Source organism: Geotrypetes seraphini, chromosome 2 (assembly GCF_902459505.1).
Source record: "Geotrypetes seraphini chromosome 2, aGeoSer1.1, whole genome shotgun sequence".
Taxonomy (NCBI): Eukaryota; Metazoa; Chordata; class Amphibia; order Gymnophiona; family Dermophiidae; genus Geotrypetes; species Geotrypetes seraphini.
The window spans coordinates 271,222,978-271,239,389 of record NC_047085.1 but is presented as its reverse complement, the minus strand read 5'-3'; the positions used below and the strand labels follow the sequence as shown (position 1 = coordinate 271,239,389).

General features: G+C 47.1%; 1 protein-coding gene across 2 annotated transcripts in view; it reads right to left on the bottom strand.

The window, feature by feature from the left end:
• The window catches only part of LOC117353568, a 312,994-nt gene that overhangs the window by 39,895 nt on the left and 256,687 nt on the right, over window positions 1–16,412 (bottom strand). For both annotated transcript variants that reach the window (XM_033929657.1, XM_033929658.1), the window contains one exon: window positions 8,365–8,400. In XM_033929657.1, coding sequence (XP_033785548.1) covers window positions 8,365–8,400 — 36 coding nt within the window. The remainder of the gene's footprint in view (window positions 1–8,364; window positions 8,401–16,412) is intronic.

Below are 16,412 nucleotides of genomic sequence, written 5' to 3'. Positions count from 1 at the left end.
AGTGTGTTAAGAACTACTCTTCCTCTCTTACAAGGATTTAGATTAGCTCTGTTTTCAGTATAAACTTATGCTAAGCTACTTACTTGTACTATCCTAGCTTTCTCAGTACTGTATTTATCCTACTAGTAAAAATAAATAATGCACTTATCCTAGTAAGCTCTTTTTTCAGTAGATAGGTGAGACATTCTAGACAAGTGGGTAGTGTCCCCATGGCCACATTTCATCTGCAGAAGGAATCCGGTCTGGATTTTTCTCGGTGCCTCTTCTGTACTTCACTGAACTCCTTAGCTCCAACGTTAGTACCCAAGCACCAAGAGCCACCAAAACCAACGTGAAGTAGAGACACCCGTAACAATCAAGGTCCTAAATAACTGCTCTGCTCAAAGAAGTAATGAAGTAATCTTCTTTCCTGTAAATCTCCTCTGTATGCTAGGGTATAAATCCCTTCCATCCCTGAACTGTAAGGAACTCAAAACCAAAGTCTAACCCCTCCTCCTGTGGTCATCTTCTGTGACACTCCCCTGGAATATCAGCCAGTTACCAAGCCAGGTAGATCTACAGGAAAAACAGGAAACAAAAGAAGAGAGAGAGGGAGGGTGCAGGGAACTCCCCGCTGCATAATCAAGTCTGCTCATGATAAACAATTTCAAAACCATTATTGCCCTAAGGCAAAACATAGCATAAACATTAAACTTGAACAATAAACAATTTGGAACTGTACAAATTTGGATAAAGCAAACAGCCTGAGGGTTCAGAAGGGGGCACCCACCCGGGAACCCATCAAACCCTGCGTTAAGTGACAAGTATGGAATTCTCAGTGAGGCTGGTCAAAGACAGAAATACCGCTTACCAGTTACTGGTCAGGCAACCTGCAAATCACACAGAAACATCTGGGCAGGTGTTCATCCTACAAAGGAAATTTACAAGAAAGATTAGCAGAGGTAAGAAACCTAATCTTTCGTTCTTGTACAATCCCTCTGTAGGCTTAGGGATGTATCAGAGCAGTCCCAGAACATCAGGGGGGGGGTCCAATGAGCCCATCACCAGGACTGAAGCCCCAAAAGCCGCATCTTGCTTGGTCACCATATCAAGTCGGTAGAACTTTGTGAAAGTATGGAGAGAGGTTCAAGTGGTCGCCCTGCAAATCTCCTCATGAGAAACAGCTGTTGACTCAGCCCAAGAGGAAGCTATTCCTCTGGTAGAATGAGCCTTCAGACCAAAGGGAGACATTTTCCCCGCTGACACATAAGCAGCGGAAAGTGCCGCAAGAATCCATCTAGAGATGGTAGCCTTAGAAGCAGGCCTACCCTGCCGGACTGGACCCACCAGCACAAAAAGATGGTCCGAAAGCCGGAAGTCATTCGTGGCCTCTAGGTATCTCAGAAGACGCCACCTCAAGTCCAGGGACTGCAAAATACGGTTCTTGGACTTAGAGCCCGATGGAACAAAGGTGGATAGCCTAACTTCCTGATTTACATTGAACGCTGAAACTACCTTCGGAAGAAGGGAAGGCATGGTCCTCAAAAGGACCGCAGAATCTGTGATGTGAAGAAAAGGATCTCTGCATGAAAGAGCTTAAAGCTCCGATGCCCTATGTGCAGAAGTGACCGCTACAAGGAAAACACTCTTGGTGAGATCTTTTCAAAGAGATCTGATCTAGGAGTTCATAGGGTTGACAAGCCAGTGAGTAGAGAACCAGGTTCAAATTCCACATTGGACAAAGCAGTCACAAAAGAGGCTGCAGCCTCCCCGCACCCCCCTCACCCCCCGCAATGTCCGGGTGAGACGCCAGTGAACCCTGAGAGTAGCGGGACCCAAGCACAAGAGTCCTGCAATCTGAACACGTAGCGAAGAAATCATAAGTCCCTTCCTGATCCCAAGCTTGCGAGAAGATCAGGGCCTGTGCCACGGAAGAGGCTGAGGGATCCACCTAATCCCTCTCACACCAGGCCTGAAAACACCTCCAGGTTTTTGCATAGGGCGACACAGTGGATTTTCACTTACTCTGAAGGAACGCAGCGATGACTACAGACGAATAGCCCCTGGCTGTCAATACTGCACGCTCAAGCACCAAGCTGTAAGACCAAAGCGGTCCAGATCTTGGGAGCGCTATGGGACCCTGTGTGAGTAGTCGCAGATGGCAGGGAAGGCGCAGACCCCTCTCTATGCGCAACCGAACCAGGTCTGTGTACCACGGCCTTCTTGGCCAGTCCATGGCCACCAGGATCACCTGGCCCACGTAAGAAGCCACCCAGCGCCAAATGTGCCGTATCATGGGCCACATGGGGAAAGACAGAGAAGACCCCCTCGAAGCCAAGGTTGTACCAGGGCATCCAGCCCTTCACTGCCAACCTCTTGGCAACGGCTGAAGAATCAGTCCGCCTTCCAGTTCCCGGCAGACACCCTGAGATCGAAGGTCGGACGGCCCCACTGCCGGACTATGGACACGAACGCTCACCTGGAGAGGGACCATTCTCCCGGGTCCAGGGACTGCCAACTTAGAAAGTCTGCCTGAACATTGTCTACGCCTGCCACGGGAGCTGCGGACAAGGCCACCAGATGCTTTTCCAACCAGGAAAAGAGCATCCGAGATTCCAGGCTTAGCAATGGACTCTGTGCCTTCCTATCGGTTGACATAAGTTATTGCTGTCTCATTGTCTGAGAACACACGGACAGCTTGACAATGGAGACACTTCTGAAAGCATAACAGGGTCAGCCGAATCACCTGCAGTTCCAGGCGATTTATGACCACCTGCTCCCCAGAGCAGACCACCGGTCCTGTGCCGGGACAGACCTACAGATTGTCCCCCAAGCTGAAAAGGCTTGCGTCCTTTGTCAGGGTCACCCAATTCAAGACCCTCAGAGGAAGCCCTATGACCAGAATCACCGGATTCAACCACCACTGCATGCTGCGGGCCACCGCCATCCAAGGTAGAGGCAAGCTCAGAGAATCCCGTGGAGGATAAAAGTAGTCACAGGGATGAAGCAGGAAACTACAGGCCGGTGAGCCTCACTTCAGTTGTTGGAAAAATAATGGAAGTGTTGCTGAAAGAAAGGATAGTGTACTTCCTTGAATCTAATGGGTTACAGGATCCGAGGCAACATGGCTTTACAAAAGGTAAATCGTGCCAAACGAACCTGATTGAATTTTTTGATTGGGTGACCAGAGAGCTGGATCGAGGACATATGCTAGAAGTAATTTACTTGGATTTCAGCAAAGCCTTTGATACAGTTCCTCATAGGAGGCTGTTGAACAAGCTTGAAGGGCTGAAGTTAGGACCCAAAGTGGTGAACTGGGTCAGAAACTGGCTGTCGGACAGATGTCAGAGGGTGGTGGTTAATGGAAGTCGCTCGAAGGAAGGAAAGGTGAGTAGTGGAGTCCCTCAGGGATCAGTGCTGGGGCCAATAATGTTCAATATATTTGTGAGTGACATTGCTGAAGGGATAGAAGGAAAAGTGTGCCTTTTTGCAGATGATACCAAGTTTTGTAACAGAGTAAACACCGAAGAGGGAGTGGAAAATATGAAAAGGGATCTGCAAAAGTTAGAGGAATGGTCTAATGCCTGGCAACTAAAATTCAATGCAAAGAAATGCAGAGTAATGCATTTGGGGATTAATAATCGGAAGGAACCGTATATGCTGGGAGGAGAGAAGCTGATATGCACGGACGGGGAGAGGGACCTTAGGGTGATAGTGTCCGAAGATCTAAAGGTGAAAAAACAGTGTGACAAGGCAGTGGCTGCTGCCAGAAGGATGCTGGGCTGTATAAAGAGAGGCGTAGTCAGTAGAAGGACGAAGGTGTTGATGCCCCTGAACAGGTCATTGGTAAGGCCCCCACTTTGAGTATTGTGTTCAATTTTGGAGACCGTATCTGGCGAAGGACGTAAGAAGACTTGAGGCGGTCCAGAGGAGGGTGACGAAAATGATAGGAAGCTTGCGCCAGAAGACGTATGAGGAGAGACTGGAAGCCCTGAATATGTATACCCTAGAGGAAAGGAGAGACAGGGGAGATATGATTCAGACGTTCAAATACTTGAAGGGTATTAACGTAGAACAAAATCTTTTTCAGAGAAAGGAAAATGGTAAAACCGGAGGACATAATTTGAGGTTGAGGGGTGGTAGATTCAAGAGCAATGTTAGGAAATTCTACTTTACGGAGAGGGTGGTGGATGCCTGGAATGCGCTCCTGAGAGAGGTGGTGGAGAGTAAAACTGTGACTGAGTTCAAAGAAGCGTGGGATGAACACAAAGGGTCTAGAATCAGAAAATAAGATTAAATATTGAACTAAGGCCAGTACTGGGCAGACTTGCACGGTTTGTGTCTGTATATGGCCATTTGGTGGAGGATGGGCTGGGGAGGGCTTCAATGGCTGGGAGGGTGTAGATGGGCTGGAGTAAGTCTTAACAGAGATTTCGGCAGTTAGAACCCAAGCACAGTACAGGGTAAAGCTTTGGATTCTTGCCCAGAAATAGTTACAAAGAAAAAATAAAAAAATTTAAATTGAATCAGGTTGGGCAGACTGGATGGACCATTTATCTGCCATCATCTACTATGTTACTATATAGGATTCCACAAAGACAATAGAGGCTGCTGAAGAGGTTGCAGCCTCACTCTGGCCCATGGAACTACATCTATGGTCGCTATCATGAGACCTAGGACCTGCAGATATTCCAGGCTGTAGGAGCCAGAACCGCTAACATGGCCTGAATGGATCTCCGTATCTTGATCTTTCTGGGGTCCAGGAGAAACACCTGGTTCCTGGCCATGTAAAACCTGACTCCCAGGTATTCCAATTCATGTGTTGGCTCGATGTGACTCTTCATCAGGGTGATCACCCAGCCAAAATGCTCCAGCAGCTGAACCACTTGATGAACTGCCCTTCACCCCTCCATCAGCGAAGGGGGCCCCAATCATCCAGTCTTCCAGGTACGGATGGACTAGGACACCCTATGAGCAAAGGTGCGCAGCTACTACCACCATGACCTTGGTGAAGGTTCTGGGTGAAGACCAGACCGAATGGCAGAGCCGCAAACTGGAAGTGCCGACCCAGCACATGGAACTGCAGAAACCTCCTGTGCTCCCAAAAAATGGGAATGTGGAGGCATGCTTCCGTGAGATCCAGGGAAGTCAAGAACTCCCCAGGCGCTACTGCCACAATGACTGAGCGCACTGTTTCCATCTTGAAGCGTGGCACGCACAGGAATGCATTTACTGCTTTTAGATTCAGAATAGGTCTTCAATCTTCTGAGCCTTTTTTTGGAACGATGAAGTATATCGAATATCTCCCTGAGCCCAAGTCGTTCTCTGGAACAGGTTCTACTGCTACCAGATCTAGCAGCCTGTGAACAGTGGCCCACACACACAGGGCTCTCTCTGACTGTCCTTTTGGTAAAGCCAGGAATAAATCTGATGGGAGTCGGTAAAACTCCAATCTGAGGCCTTCTTTGAGGACTTCTAGGACCCACCAGACCATCATGTCATGCCACTATGTCAGAAAGGCCGAAAGTCACCCCCCCTCCCCACCCAAGGGAGAGATGCCAGAGGCCTGGCGTCAGACTGCTTTTTAGAGGGGGCAGGAGAACGTTTGTTGAAAGATTGCTGTCGGGCCGGACCTCCAAAGCGTGGTCTGGATGATGCTCTGAATCTTTGGCCTGACATAATGGTGGGAGCACTGGTAGGGATGAAAATGCAGCCATCCCACGCCCCGGACTGGGCGAGGCTTGGAGCCCGGTAGGACCTTTAGCTTACGGTCCTGTAATCTGGCCATGAGGTCATCTAGGTCCTGGCCAAACAAAAGCAAACCTTTACAGGGCAATCTGCTCAGCGTGGCTTTGGAAGAAGAATCTCCAGACCACTGACGAAACCAAAGCATTCGCCCGGCTGAGACAGAATAAGCTCCTAACTTAGCAAACACCTTCATCACGTTATATAGGGTGTCTGCCAAGAAATCCACCCCGGAGAATAGAAAATCTAGGCCCCGGAGGACTACTTCCTCAGGATCATGGTGGAGTTTGGAGTGACATGCACAGGCAACAAAAGAGGTGGCCACTGTAGCCTTCACCTCTGCTACCGTGGAATCGAAAAGGCACTTGAGAATGAAATCCACTCGCCTGTCCTGAACATTTTTCAGGACTACCCCTCCATCAGAGGGCAAGGAAATGTGCTTATTGACCTGCGCCACAGCCGAATCCGCTTCGGCGGAGTCAGGTGTTTGGTGAACTCCGGGGCTATGGGGTACAACCTTGCCCTAGCGCATTTGAGGAGACCCTCCGGGGACTCCTTAACTTAGGAAAGGATCCTAGCCAAAACCGGATTAACCAGAAAGGAGGCGGACAGCAGACGTTGATCCCTCATTAAAGAACATCCCGTCTGTTCTGGTTGAACTGAGTTCAGATTCAACTGTCTTAAGAACTCAGCAATAATATCCGCCAGGTCATTCCCAAGATCGTGGGACCCATTCTCATCAGAATCACAAAGATCTGTGAGATTAGTCACATCAGCTACCGCTGCCGAGGATAGCTGCAACAGCAAAGGCATAAAAACTGAAGCAGAGCAATGGCGGGGACCGCCTGCCTGCTCTCCAGGGTCCTTGAGAGAGAACATAGACATGTCAGAATCCAGGTGTTGGGAAAATCCTATTTGCTGCACTGGATTTGGAGCTGAATAAACAGGTATGGCCTATTTAACCAGGAACGCCTGATACATCATATTAATAAATCCGGGGAGGGGAATTCTTCGGCGGCCAGAGCCACTCTGGTGCATCTGATCTAGAATATTTAAAAGACTTATCCCCAGAACTGCACTTGCGTTTCGCTGAAGCGTCAGTCTTACCCTTTATTAGGTCACCAGATGTGCCCTTTGCGTCTCTGGTAGTAAAGTGAGAGGGGGGCTCTCCGAAAGAGGGAAAAGCGGAATCTGCGCATACCTTGCCCTCCCCCCCCCCCCCGCATGCCGTGGTGTGCGTAGAAACCGGCTACGAATCAGACAGCCATCTGCCGCAAACGAGGCATGAATTCATGCTATGTCCTGAGGAGGCCATCTGAGAAATTTGGAGCGAAAGCAAAGCTCCTAAGTGCAAAAAATATACTTTTAAAAAGTTTAAATAAAATCCAAGATGGCCACCGCAGTGGCCAATTTTGCCCTAAAACAGCCCAGGAAAAACACAGCCCGGGAAAACGGCATGCATGGAAACCACCCAAAACCTCCTTTTTAAGACCCCCCCAAATCACCAAACCAGGCTTGCAAACAGCAACTCACCCTGGTCTGTGCTGCAATAAAAAGAATACCAAGCAAGCTGAAACAGCAAGCATGGAGATCTATTACCTCAGGAAGCTGGAAAAACTGGATTTTCACTTCTGACTGCCTCACCTGCCCGGTCATCCCAATCAGTGACTATCCGGACCTCCAGAACAATCAGGGAAGGTACGCAGTTCGGTCCCATTCCAGGTCATGCCTCCACAGAACTTCACAGCCTGCACTCTCTACCCCTTAGCGGAGGAACCCGGGATGAGTTAACTCCCAATCCTGGAGCCCCGATCTGACCTACAGACTGTCCAGGGGGTTTACTGCAGTGGCAGGGAACCCCCCAGAAGTAGACAATTTTTTATATATAGTCTGCGATCTTCTGCCGAAGGATGTCCCGCAGGGTGAATCCACAGCATTAGGGCAAGACCCGTGCCAAATAAAAATTAAAGACTAGAATTTAGCAAAATAAAACACAAACAGAAGAGATGAGCCCCTATAGCAAGGCTATAGTAAACAAAACTGATATTCCAGGGGAGTGTCACAGGAGGTGACCACAGGAGGAGGGATCAGACTTTGGTTTTGAGTTCCTTACAGTTCAGGGCAGGAAAGAATTGATAACCCTACCATTCAGCCTACAGAGGGATTGTATGAGAAACAGGCTTTATGGAAAGCCTGTAATCACCCGCAGCCAGAGCTGCCCCCATGGGGAATCTCTGCAGCGCAAGGGTGGAATTCACGAACAAAAAGACTGAGTTAAAAAACAAAATAAACCCGAAAAGACAAGCTCCCACTGTCTTGGCCTGTACAAAAAACTGGATTCCTGGGGGGCAGTACTGATTTAAGAGGGGAGGGGCTAAAAATACTGTTTGAGGCTTCCTACAAGCTATCTGGCAACCAAAGGAAAATAACCCACCTGGCCAGGAATAGAGTGGGATTGAAGATATTTAAGATGGCAACAGCACTGCATACGTCTATCAGTGCTATAGAAATGATAAATGGTGGTAGTAGTAGTAGTCTCACATATTTAAAAAAAAAATAAAAAAAAAAGATTCAAATTCTAAACATTTCTTACAAAATTGATTTGGCTGTACTATGTAGCTAATAAGTTTGTAAACCTACCAGAAATTTTAGAGCTTGATCGTTTTGTGAATTTTTCTGTAAAAAAAACAAACCCCAAACAAAACATTATTAGTTTCATATCTGTAAACCTATATAGTATGCTACAGTTATACATACAAGAGAAACTTTTTCTGTAAATCATTTACGTAAAACAATTTATTACTGTTGAAAGAATTGACATTTACCTTTTACAAAACAAAAAAATGCTATTTAAAAAAGAGCCTTCGAGTCTTCTGTAAGATAAGATTAGGTTCTTACCTCTATTATCTTCTTTCTAATAGAAAGGCATGAGTCTTGAATAGAGAATGACACGGTGGCGGTTTACCCGCGGCCACCGCATTTTAGCCGCGGGCCACCCGCCGAAAACGGGGAAGAAAACTAGCAGTCGCTGCGGCGACGGGGACAAGGCCATTCACCGCCCGCGGGGCGGTGAATGGTCTTGTCCCCGCAGTGAGGCATGAAGGATCGCGCGGTCCCCGCAGCTCATACCCGCCTGCCCAATCGATTCTAGTGTTTAGCCAGCTCTCTCCCTTCTCCTCACCTTAGTTTGTAGATTTTCTTTTTCGGCGACCCGCACGCTATCAGAGAGCCGCGCACAAGCGGCTGCTCAGTGTTCAATCTTCTGCTCTGACGCATCCGGAAACAGGAAATTGCAGCAGAGCAGAAGATTGAACACTGAGCAGCCGCGCGTGCGCGGCTCTTTGGGAAAGCGTGCAGGTCGCCGAAAAAGAAAACCTATAAACTAAGGTGAGGAGAAGGGAGAGAGCTGGCTAAACACTAGGATCGATTGGGCAGGCAGGTAGTGGCTGCGGGGACCGTGCGATCGCTAGTGTTCCCGGCTCAAATTGGAAGGAGGGAGTGAAAGGGAAAAGGATTCTGGGCCAAGGGGATGAAGTCGGAAAGAAAAACCCACAGCAGGAAAGAAAGGGAAGGACTGGCAGGTGAGCCAGATGCTAGAAGCAGGGGGGGAAAAGAAAGAGGGAAAAAAGCTAGATGGGGTTGAAAAGAAGAGACATACTGGTATGGAAGAGGAAGATAGGGGAAATCTGGACACAGGAAGGTAACAGAAAGAGGGGAAATTATGTGCATGGGGCATAGGGACAGAGACATAAAGGGGACATGCCATGGGGATGGTATATGGACACAGGGGGGGCAATGACAGATACATAGGGGAGATATTAGAAATGGAGAAAATAGGAGCACAGAAGCGAGATGGTTTGTGGGGATGGGACAGGGACCGAGCTTGCAGGCTCCAGTGGCTTGCACAAATTACATTGTAACGTGCCATGAAAATAAGAGGAAGGAAGGTAGATAGGCCACGCGAGAGGAGCTGAAGGGTAGTAGAAAGGAACAGATGGTAAAGGAGGGAGGGAAGGGTGGTGGTGGAAAGGAATAGAACAGACATTGAAGGAGGGTGGAGAGGAACAGACCCCCAAGGGAAATGTGGAAGACAGAGTGGGAAGAAGACAGATGCCAGACTATGCGGGAGCGGAGGGAAGAAGATGGGTGCTAGACCAATTGGGGTGGGGGGGGTTAAGGGAGAGGCACAGTAACAGCAAATGGAAGACGCAGAGAGAAGACACACAGTGGATGGAAGGAATTCAATGAGAAGATGTGGAAAGCAGAAACCAGACAACAAAGGTAGAAAAAAAAAATTATATTTATTTATTTATTTTTTGCTTTAGGATAAAATAGTATATTAGTTGTGTTGATAAAAATTTATAAACAAAGCCCTGCCAGCTGAATATCTCTTTCTCTAGTTCAGCAGCAGGAACTTTGATTTATAAGAAAGGAATAAGCTAAATATTACAGTACTAAGGCTTATATGGATGCAGCGGGGACGGTGACGGGGCGGTGAATGGGATGGCAGTGGCGGTGACAGGGCGGTGAAAGGGATGGCGGTGACGGTGACGGGGCGGTGAAGGGAATGGCGGTGACGGGGCGGTGCAGAGGATGGTGGGCCGGTGACGGGGACAGATTTTTTCCCCGTGTCATTCTCTAGTCTTGAACCATTGGATTATTCACCTCTAATCGCAAGTTGTGTAGAAGACATCTATATTTTTGGCTCTGCCTTCTGAATTACTGGACTGTGCTGCAGCTTCTCAGTTCATACCAAAGCACTATAAGAGAAGAAATAAAAGGAGGGGCACAGGGAACTCCCCGATAAAACAATGTCTGCTCTGTTCTTAAACAAGTACAATTAAAGAAACCAATGCCAATAGGAACATAATATAAACCAAGGCGAAAATGAACAAGCCACCTACCTGAGTACAACTAGCACTAACACTTATGTAGATCCCCCAGTCTCCCATTTATCCTTTTTTCAATAGAAAGTAATCTCAGCACTCTTTAAACCTGTTTGACAAAGTCAAGGATCTGCAAATACATAACTGTCTTGAGACAGAAAAAGCAGGCTAACTGAAATCTAACAGGAAATTTTGCAGTGTAGCTGTAACAGCATGATTAGATGCTGCTTTTGGGTCCTCAGTCCTAGCAGCAGGCTTATTTGCCCCACCCCAGACTCAGAGGACTGCTTTGGTATGTCCCAATAGTTCAAGACTCATATGCCTTTCTACTAGAAAGAAGATTGAGGTAAGAACCTAATCTTCCCTTATAATGCAAAAGGCATACAAGTCTTGAACTACTGGGACATACCAAAGCAGTTTTCCGAGTCTGGGGTGGGGCAGATAAGCCAGCTGCTAGGACTGAGGACCCAAAAGTGGCATCTAATCATGCTGTTACAGCTACACTGCAAAATTTCCTGTTAGATTTCAGTTAGCCTGCTTTTTCTGTCTCAAGACAGTTATGTATTTACAGATCCTTGACTTTGTCAAACAGGTTTAAAGAGTGCTGAGATTACTTTCTATTGCAAAAAGGATAAATGGGAGTCTGAGGTGGGGCAGATAAGCCTACTGCTAGAACTGACGACCCAAAAGCAGCATTTCATGAAAGAATGGAGGGTGGACCACATAGCCATCCTAAAACTCTTCTTATGTGAATGCCCAGGACTCCGCCCCATGAAGACACTCCTCTGTGTGCTCTCAAGGAAATTGGAGGTTGCTTACCACACCCGACATACACTGAAGATATAGCCATGAAAATCCAATTTGACTGGACCTTGCGAAAGGAAAGATGGAAGAAGTGACAGCTTGAGACATCTGTCCCTCTGTAGATGAACCAGCATCGCGATCTATGACTGACATGATCAATCTGGAGCACCCGGTATTATCAACCATGGGTAGTTCACAATTTTTCAAATGACCCAGCCTATCATGGGTCATGGGGAAACACATACAACCACTTTTTTTGTGGTCAAGGTTGTACTAGAACATCTAACTGATGTTTCTGAGCTCAAATCTTCAGCTGATGAATTGAGAGGTTTTTTTTTGTTGTTGTTGTTGGTAGCCGACACCATCAGATTGATGCTGATGAAGGACTAGGGTCTCCCAGGACTAGGGTCTGCTGGTTGAGGGAGTCGGCCTGCATTTTATCCACTTCCCCTATTATATGCTGTAGATACAGCTTGTAGGTGAACTTCTGCCCAGCAATAAACAAAAACTGGGCCTCCAGTCTCAATGGGGCACTCTTGGTACCTCCCTGCCTGTTGAAAATCTATTGCTGGACTATTTCCTCTGAGTGTTACATCAGAAGGAGGGACTCGGCTGGAAAAAGACTCCGGAGCAGGCTTGCAACGTTGCCTCTTCAGTCACTGAAGCTTCTCAAATGCTGGAAGGCCCAGGGCAGGAGGCACAAGGGGGCCGACCCAGTAGGGGACTTGCAAGGTTTGTTTTGGGGGTTTATTGCTGCTTTTAAAAGGGTATGGTTTGCTAGAATTGAAGGACCCGCAATCGTGAGGGAGGGAGGAGGGCTGCAGGCCGGGAGGGGAGGCAAGGTGAGGAGAGTGGTGACTTGCAGAAGTCATCCTTTACTGCAGGAACCCTTTACTGCTCCCGCTGGGTGGTGAAAAGTTTGATTCCCAATCCCATGGTAATGGGCAAAATTTTTCCCCGTTTCTGCGGGTTTGCCACCATATCATTCTCTAGTCAGCATCCAACGATCCAATCAAATCCTCATCCAGGATTCCTTCTTTAAGCCAACCACTTGCCTCCTATCCTTGGGAGTTTGGCAACTGGCCTGGTGTCACTGGAACTTCTTTGTAGATGCTGCAGTGCAGGAACCTGAGGGTTGAGCTTGTCTGGAGCCTCTAAAACCTGTTGAGAATCCTGAAATTGATCTCTGACCAGATGACCCCACTGAGTACTGGCAAAACAGAAAAGTCCCCCAAAAAGTAGCAAGACCCATCTCCTCTAGTATACGTTGTCTACAGCCTGGCTAAGACTTGGGGCAATAATCTGCTTAGCCATAAGATCATCCAGACCTTGATAAACAGCATTTGGTCTTTGAAACATAGCCTACTTAATGTAGCCTTTAAAGCAGAATCTTCCACTCATTGCCTAATCCAGGGCATTCTACAGGCGGAGACAGGATAAGCAGAAATTTTGCTCATGACCTTTAATACATCATAGGGAACATCTGTTGCATAATCCACCCCCAAAAATAGCAACTAGGGGTAAGCGCCCTCCTCTACTGAGGAAGCTTGGCGTAAAATAGTAAGGCAGACGCATGCAACAAAGGAAGCCACGGCTGCAGCCTTCAAACCAAAGACTGAACCTGCCCTGCAGTCTTGCGCATCCTTTAAATCACACCACCGTCACTAGACAAAGAAGTTTGATTGGTAACCTGAACTACCAGCAAATCCATCTTAGGTGGGACAAACAGGTGCTGAAAATCCAGAACCAAAGTTTATAACTTTGCCATAGTCTTAGAAACCTGCATGGTACCTTCCAGAACCTCCCACTGCTCTGCTGGCAACTTTGTAATGTCAGGATGCAAAGGAACAAAAAGGGTGGTTTGAGACTTGGGGCTGTTCATGACAAACCATTAAGCAGCAGAGGTCTGCAGGTATTCAAGCTTCAAAGCCTGCAAAGAGGCTGTGATGACCTACAGCAAAGCTGCTGGCTTAAATAGGTAGCACATCACTGGGTCCTCTGCATGGTCCAGGGCTGCCTACAGACTCCTGACCATTAGCCCCAGGCCGGGACCAAGAATCCTTAAAATTCTTCAGTCATACCATTATTTCTCTGACTGGATCTCTGGCTTCAGCAGTTGAACATTCAGAGAGAGAACTGAGCTCTGTGAGGGAACACTCCCCGCGCAACAACTGTTGTGACCCCTAACCTTGCAGCTAGACCCCTATAAACCAAACAGGCTTTGAACATAAGACAGACAAAAATCAGGGGTAAAGCCCTGAAAAGACTGCCTTGAGGACATCTATAGGGATTCCTTTTACCTCCTTGTGGGCCCAGTGGTCTTCGCCAAAGACACTATGTCGCTATCTAAGGGCTCAAAGGGATTTTTGACCCAACAAATGAGCCACCTGTGACTTCTCTGCCCCAAAAGGACCAGAAGGGGTGAAGCTCATTGTTCCTGTCTCCACCTCACATGCTCCACAGCATGTGGAACATGGATGCTCCTCAAGTCAGCCATGCAGCGCAAATCTAGCATGAATCGGGGTAAAACAGACAGATGAGTCCATCTCTATCAATTTTAAAGAAAATTGAGCTATTTTGGAGGCAGGTGGAGGCTTTTAAAATCAAATTGGGAAAATCAAGATGACCACTACAGCAGCATTTTGGCACCAAGAAACCTAATTAGAAGCACAAAAAATTCATAGAAAAGGTTTTTGAAGGTAGGGGCCCAAATCCCAGCCCCTAGAAACCTCCAAAAAAGCAATAAGGAACCCCCCGATGTATCCCATAGACCTCAATGGTCTGTACTCATGTTTATTCTGGTGCTGTGCCTGCTTCAGCTAAACAGCAGCTGGAACATGGCGAGGACAAGCCTCAGACAAGCCTGTAAAAAGATTCCAAACGCTTGTTTCTTCAGGCTGCCAGTCAGACTAAGGCAGGGGTGGGCAACTCTGGTCGTCAAGGACCGGAATCCAATCGGATTTTCAGGATTTCCCCAATGAATATGCATGGGTCTTTATCTGCCGTCATCTACTATGAGATCAATTTGCATGCACTGCTTTCAATGCATATTCATTGGGGAAATCCTGAAAACCCAACTGGATTCCGGGTCTCGAGGACTGAGGTTGCCCACCCCTGGACTAAGGTATAGCCTGGGACCCCAGATCCCCCACAGTTCCTCATGCATCATCAGGGGAGGGGAGAGGGACAAGTAGCCAGCACCCTATAGAGCCCACAGGATTGACATGAGGCCACACAGTCTGAGCTCAAGCTCCGGTAATAACTAGGAGCAAGCCTTGCTTCTAGGGAAACGGTCTCCGAGCCTTCCAAAAGTTTTAGTGCAGGCTGGCTAGGCAGATGCCCTGTAAAAGAGTTGCCCTCCTATCTATAGACTTCTGACAGAAAAGTCTGTCTTCTCCCAGACAGAGCTGCCCCAATAAAACTGGGGACCTCTGAAGCACTGAGAAGCCTCAAAATTCAGGATAAAAGACTCAAAAACAAATTGAGATCAGACACCTTCAACTCACATGTATAAAGTAAAAACTGAGGATCTGCAGCACAGCCCAGTGATACAGGAGGTGGAGCTGAAAAATGTAGACGACTTCTACCAAACTAATGATTAGGAAGGGCAGTGGTTATCACTGCCATGGAACTAGAAGATGGACTCAAAGCTCATAGTGGAAAAAGCAGAAGTAAAATACAACTTTCTTCCCTCAGTCCAGTTAATGACAACAGATGGGATTTTGTCAAACTTAAGTTCACTCCAACATATTTGCAGCTGACTGAGAATGAAACTGTGAAGACTTTCTTATCCACACATGTTAAGATACTGCATCTTAAAAGGCCATTTTTAATAGGTGGTATAGATGATAGCACACAAGTGGAACTAGTTGAGTTATGTCTATCCTCGGTATCTGGAAAGAATGCCAGGAAGTGGGTCCTTTAAGGATTGTACAATAGACTAATGTCAATTCAGTAAAAAAAAAAAAAAAAGGGGGGATTAAAGAATGTAGTAGTTACAAAAAATATTTCACCAGGCTGCAATCCACAGAAACCAGTCAATACATATCAAGTAGCAATAACTGAAAAAATTATAACACTAGCCTCTGCATCTGCTATTACTCCGATAGTCATTTCAGAGAGAAAGAATACTAGTGACCATTTTCTAATCATGATAAATTTGGTGCTTCCAGAAGGTGAGAGAGCTCCTCTAGAATCTAAACACATATTAAATTAAATTTAGAGTATAAGCAATTGGGGGATTATGTATTGGCAATGATTTCCCACCCGAAATCTGAGAAACTTGTGAGAGGCTAGGTCAGGGGTAGGCAATTCCGGTCCTCGAGAGCTGGAACCAGGTCAGGTTTTCAGGATATCCACAATGAATATGTATGAGATAGATTTGCATGCACTGCCTCCTTGAGATGCAAATCTATCTCATGCCTATTTATTGTGGATATCCTGAAAATCTGACCTGGCTCCGGCTCTCAAGGACCGGAATTGCCTACCCCTGGGCTAGGTGAATAGGAATATGAGTGTAAACCTTCTTGAAATCCAGAGAGCATAACCAATTGTTTTGATCCAGTAGGGGGTACAGGGACGCCAGAGACAGCATCCAAAATTTCTCTTTGACAAGAAATTTGTTGAGAGCTCTGAGGTCTAATATCGGGCGAAGACCTCCCATCTTCTTCAGGATGAGGCAATACTGGGAATGAAACCCCGTATTCTGCAGGTCTAAATGAACCTTTGTCGATGGCATTGAGAATGAGCAGAGATTCGACTTCCTGGAGAAGAAGAAAGGACTGCAGAGGGTTAGGAGACTCTCTTGGAGGATGATCTGGAAGAATGTCGAGGAAATGAAGAGAATAACCTTCTCGAATGATATTGAGAATCCAGAGATCGGAGGTGATTAGCTACTGATGATAATGTGTTAGACGACCTCCAATGGGGAGAGGGAGAGGCAGTTATCTTGATTGAAATTATGCCCTCGAGTAGTCGGTCAAAAATACTGATTTGACT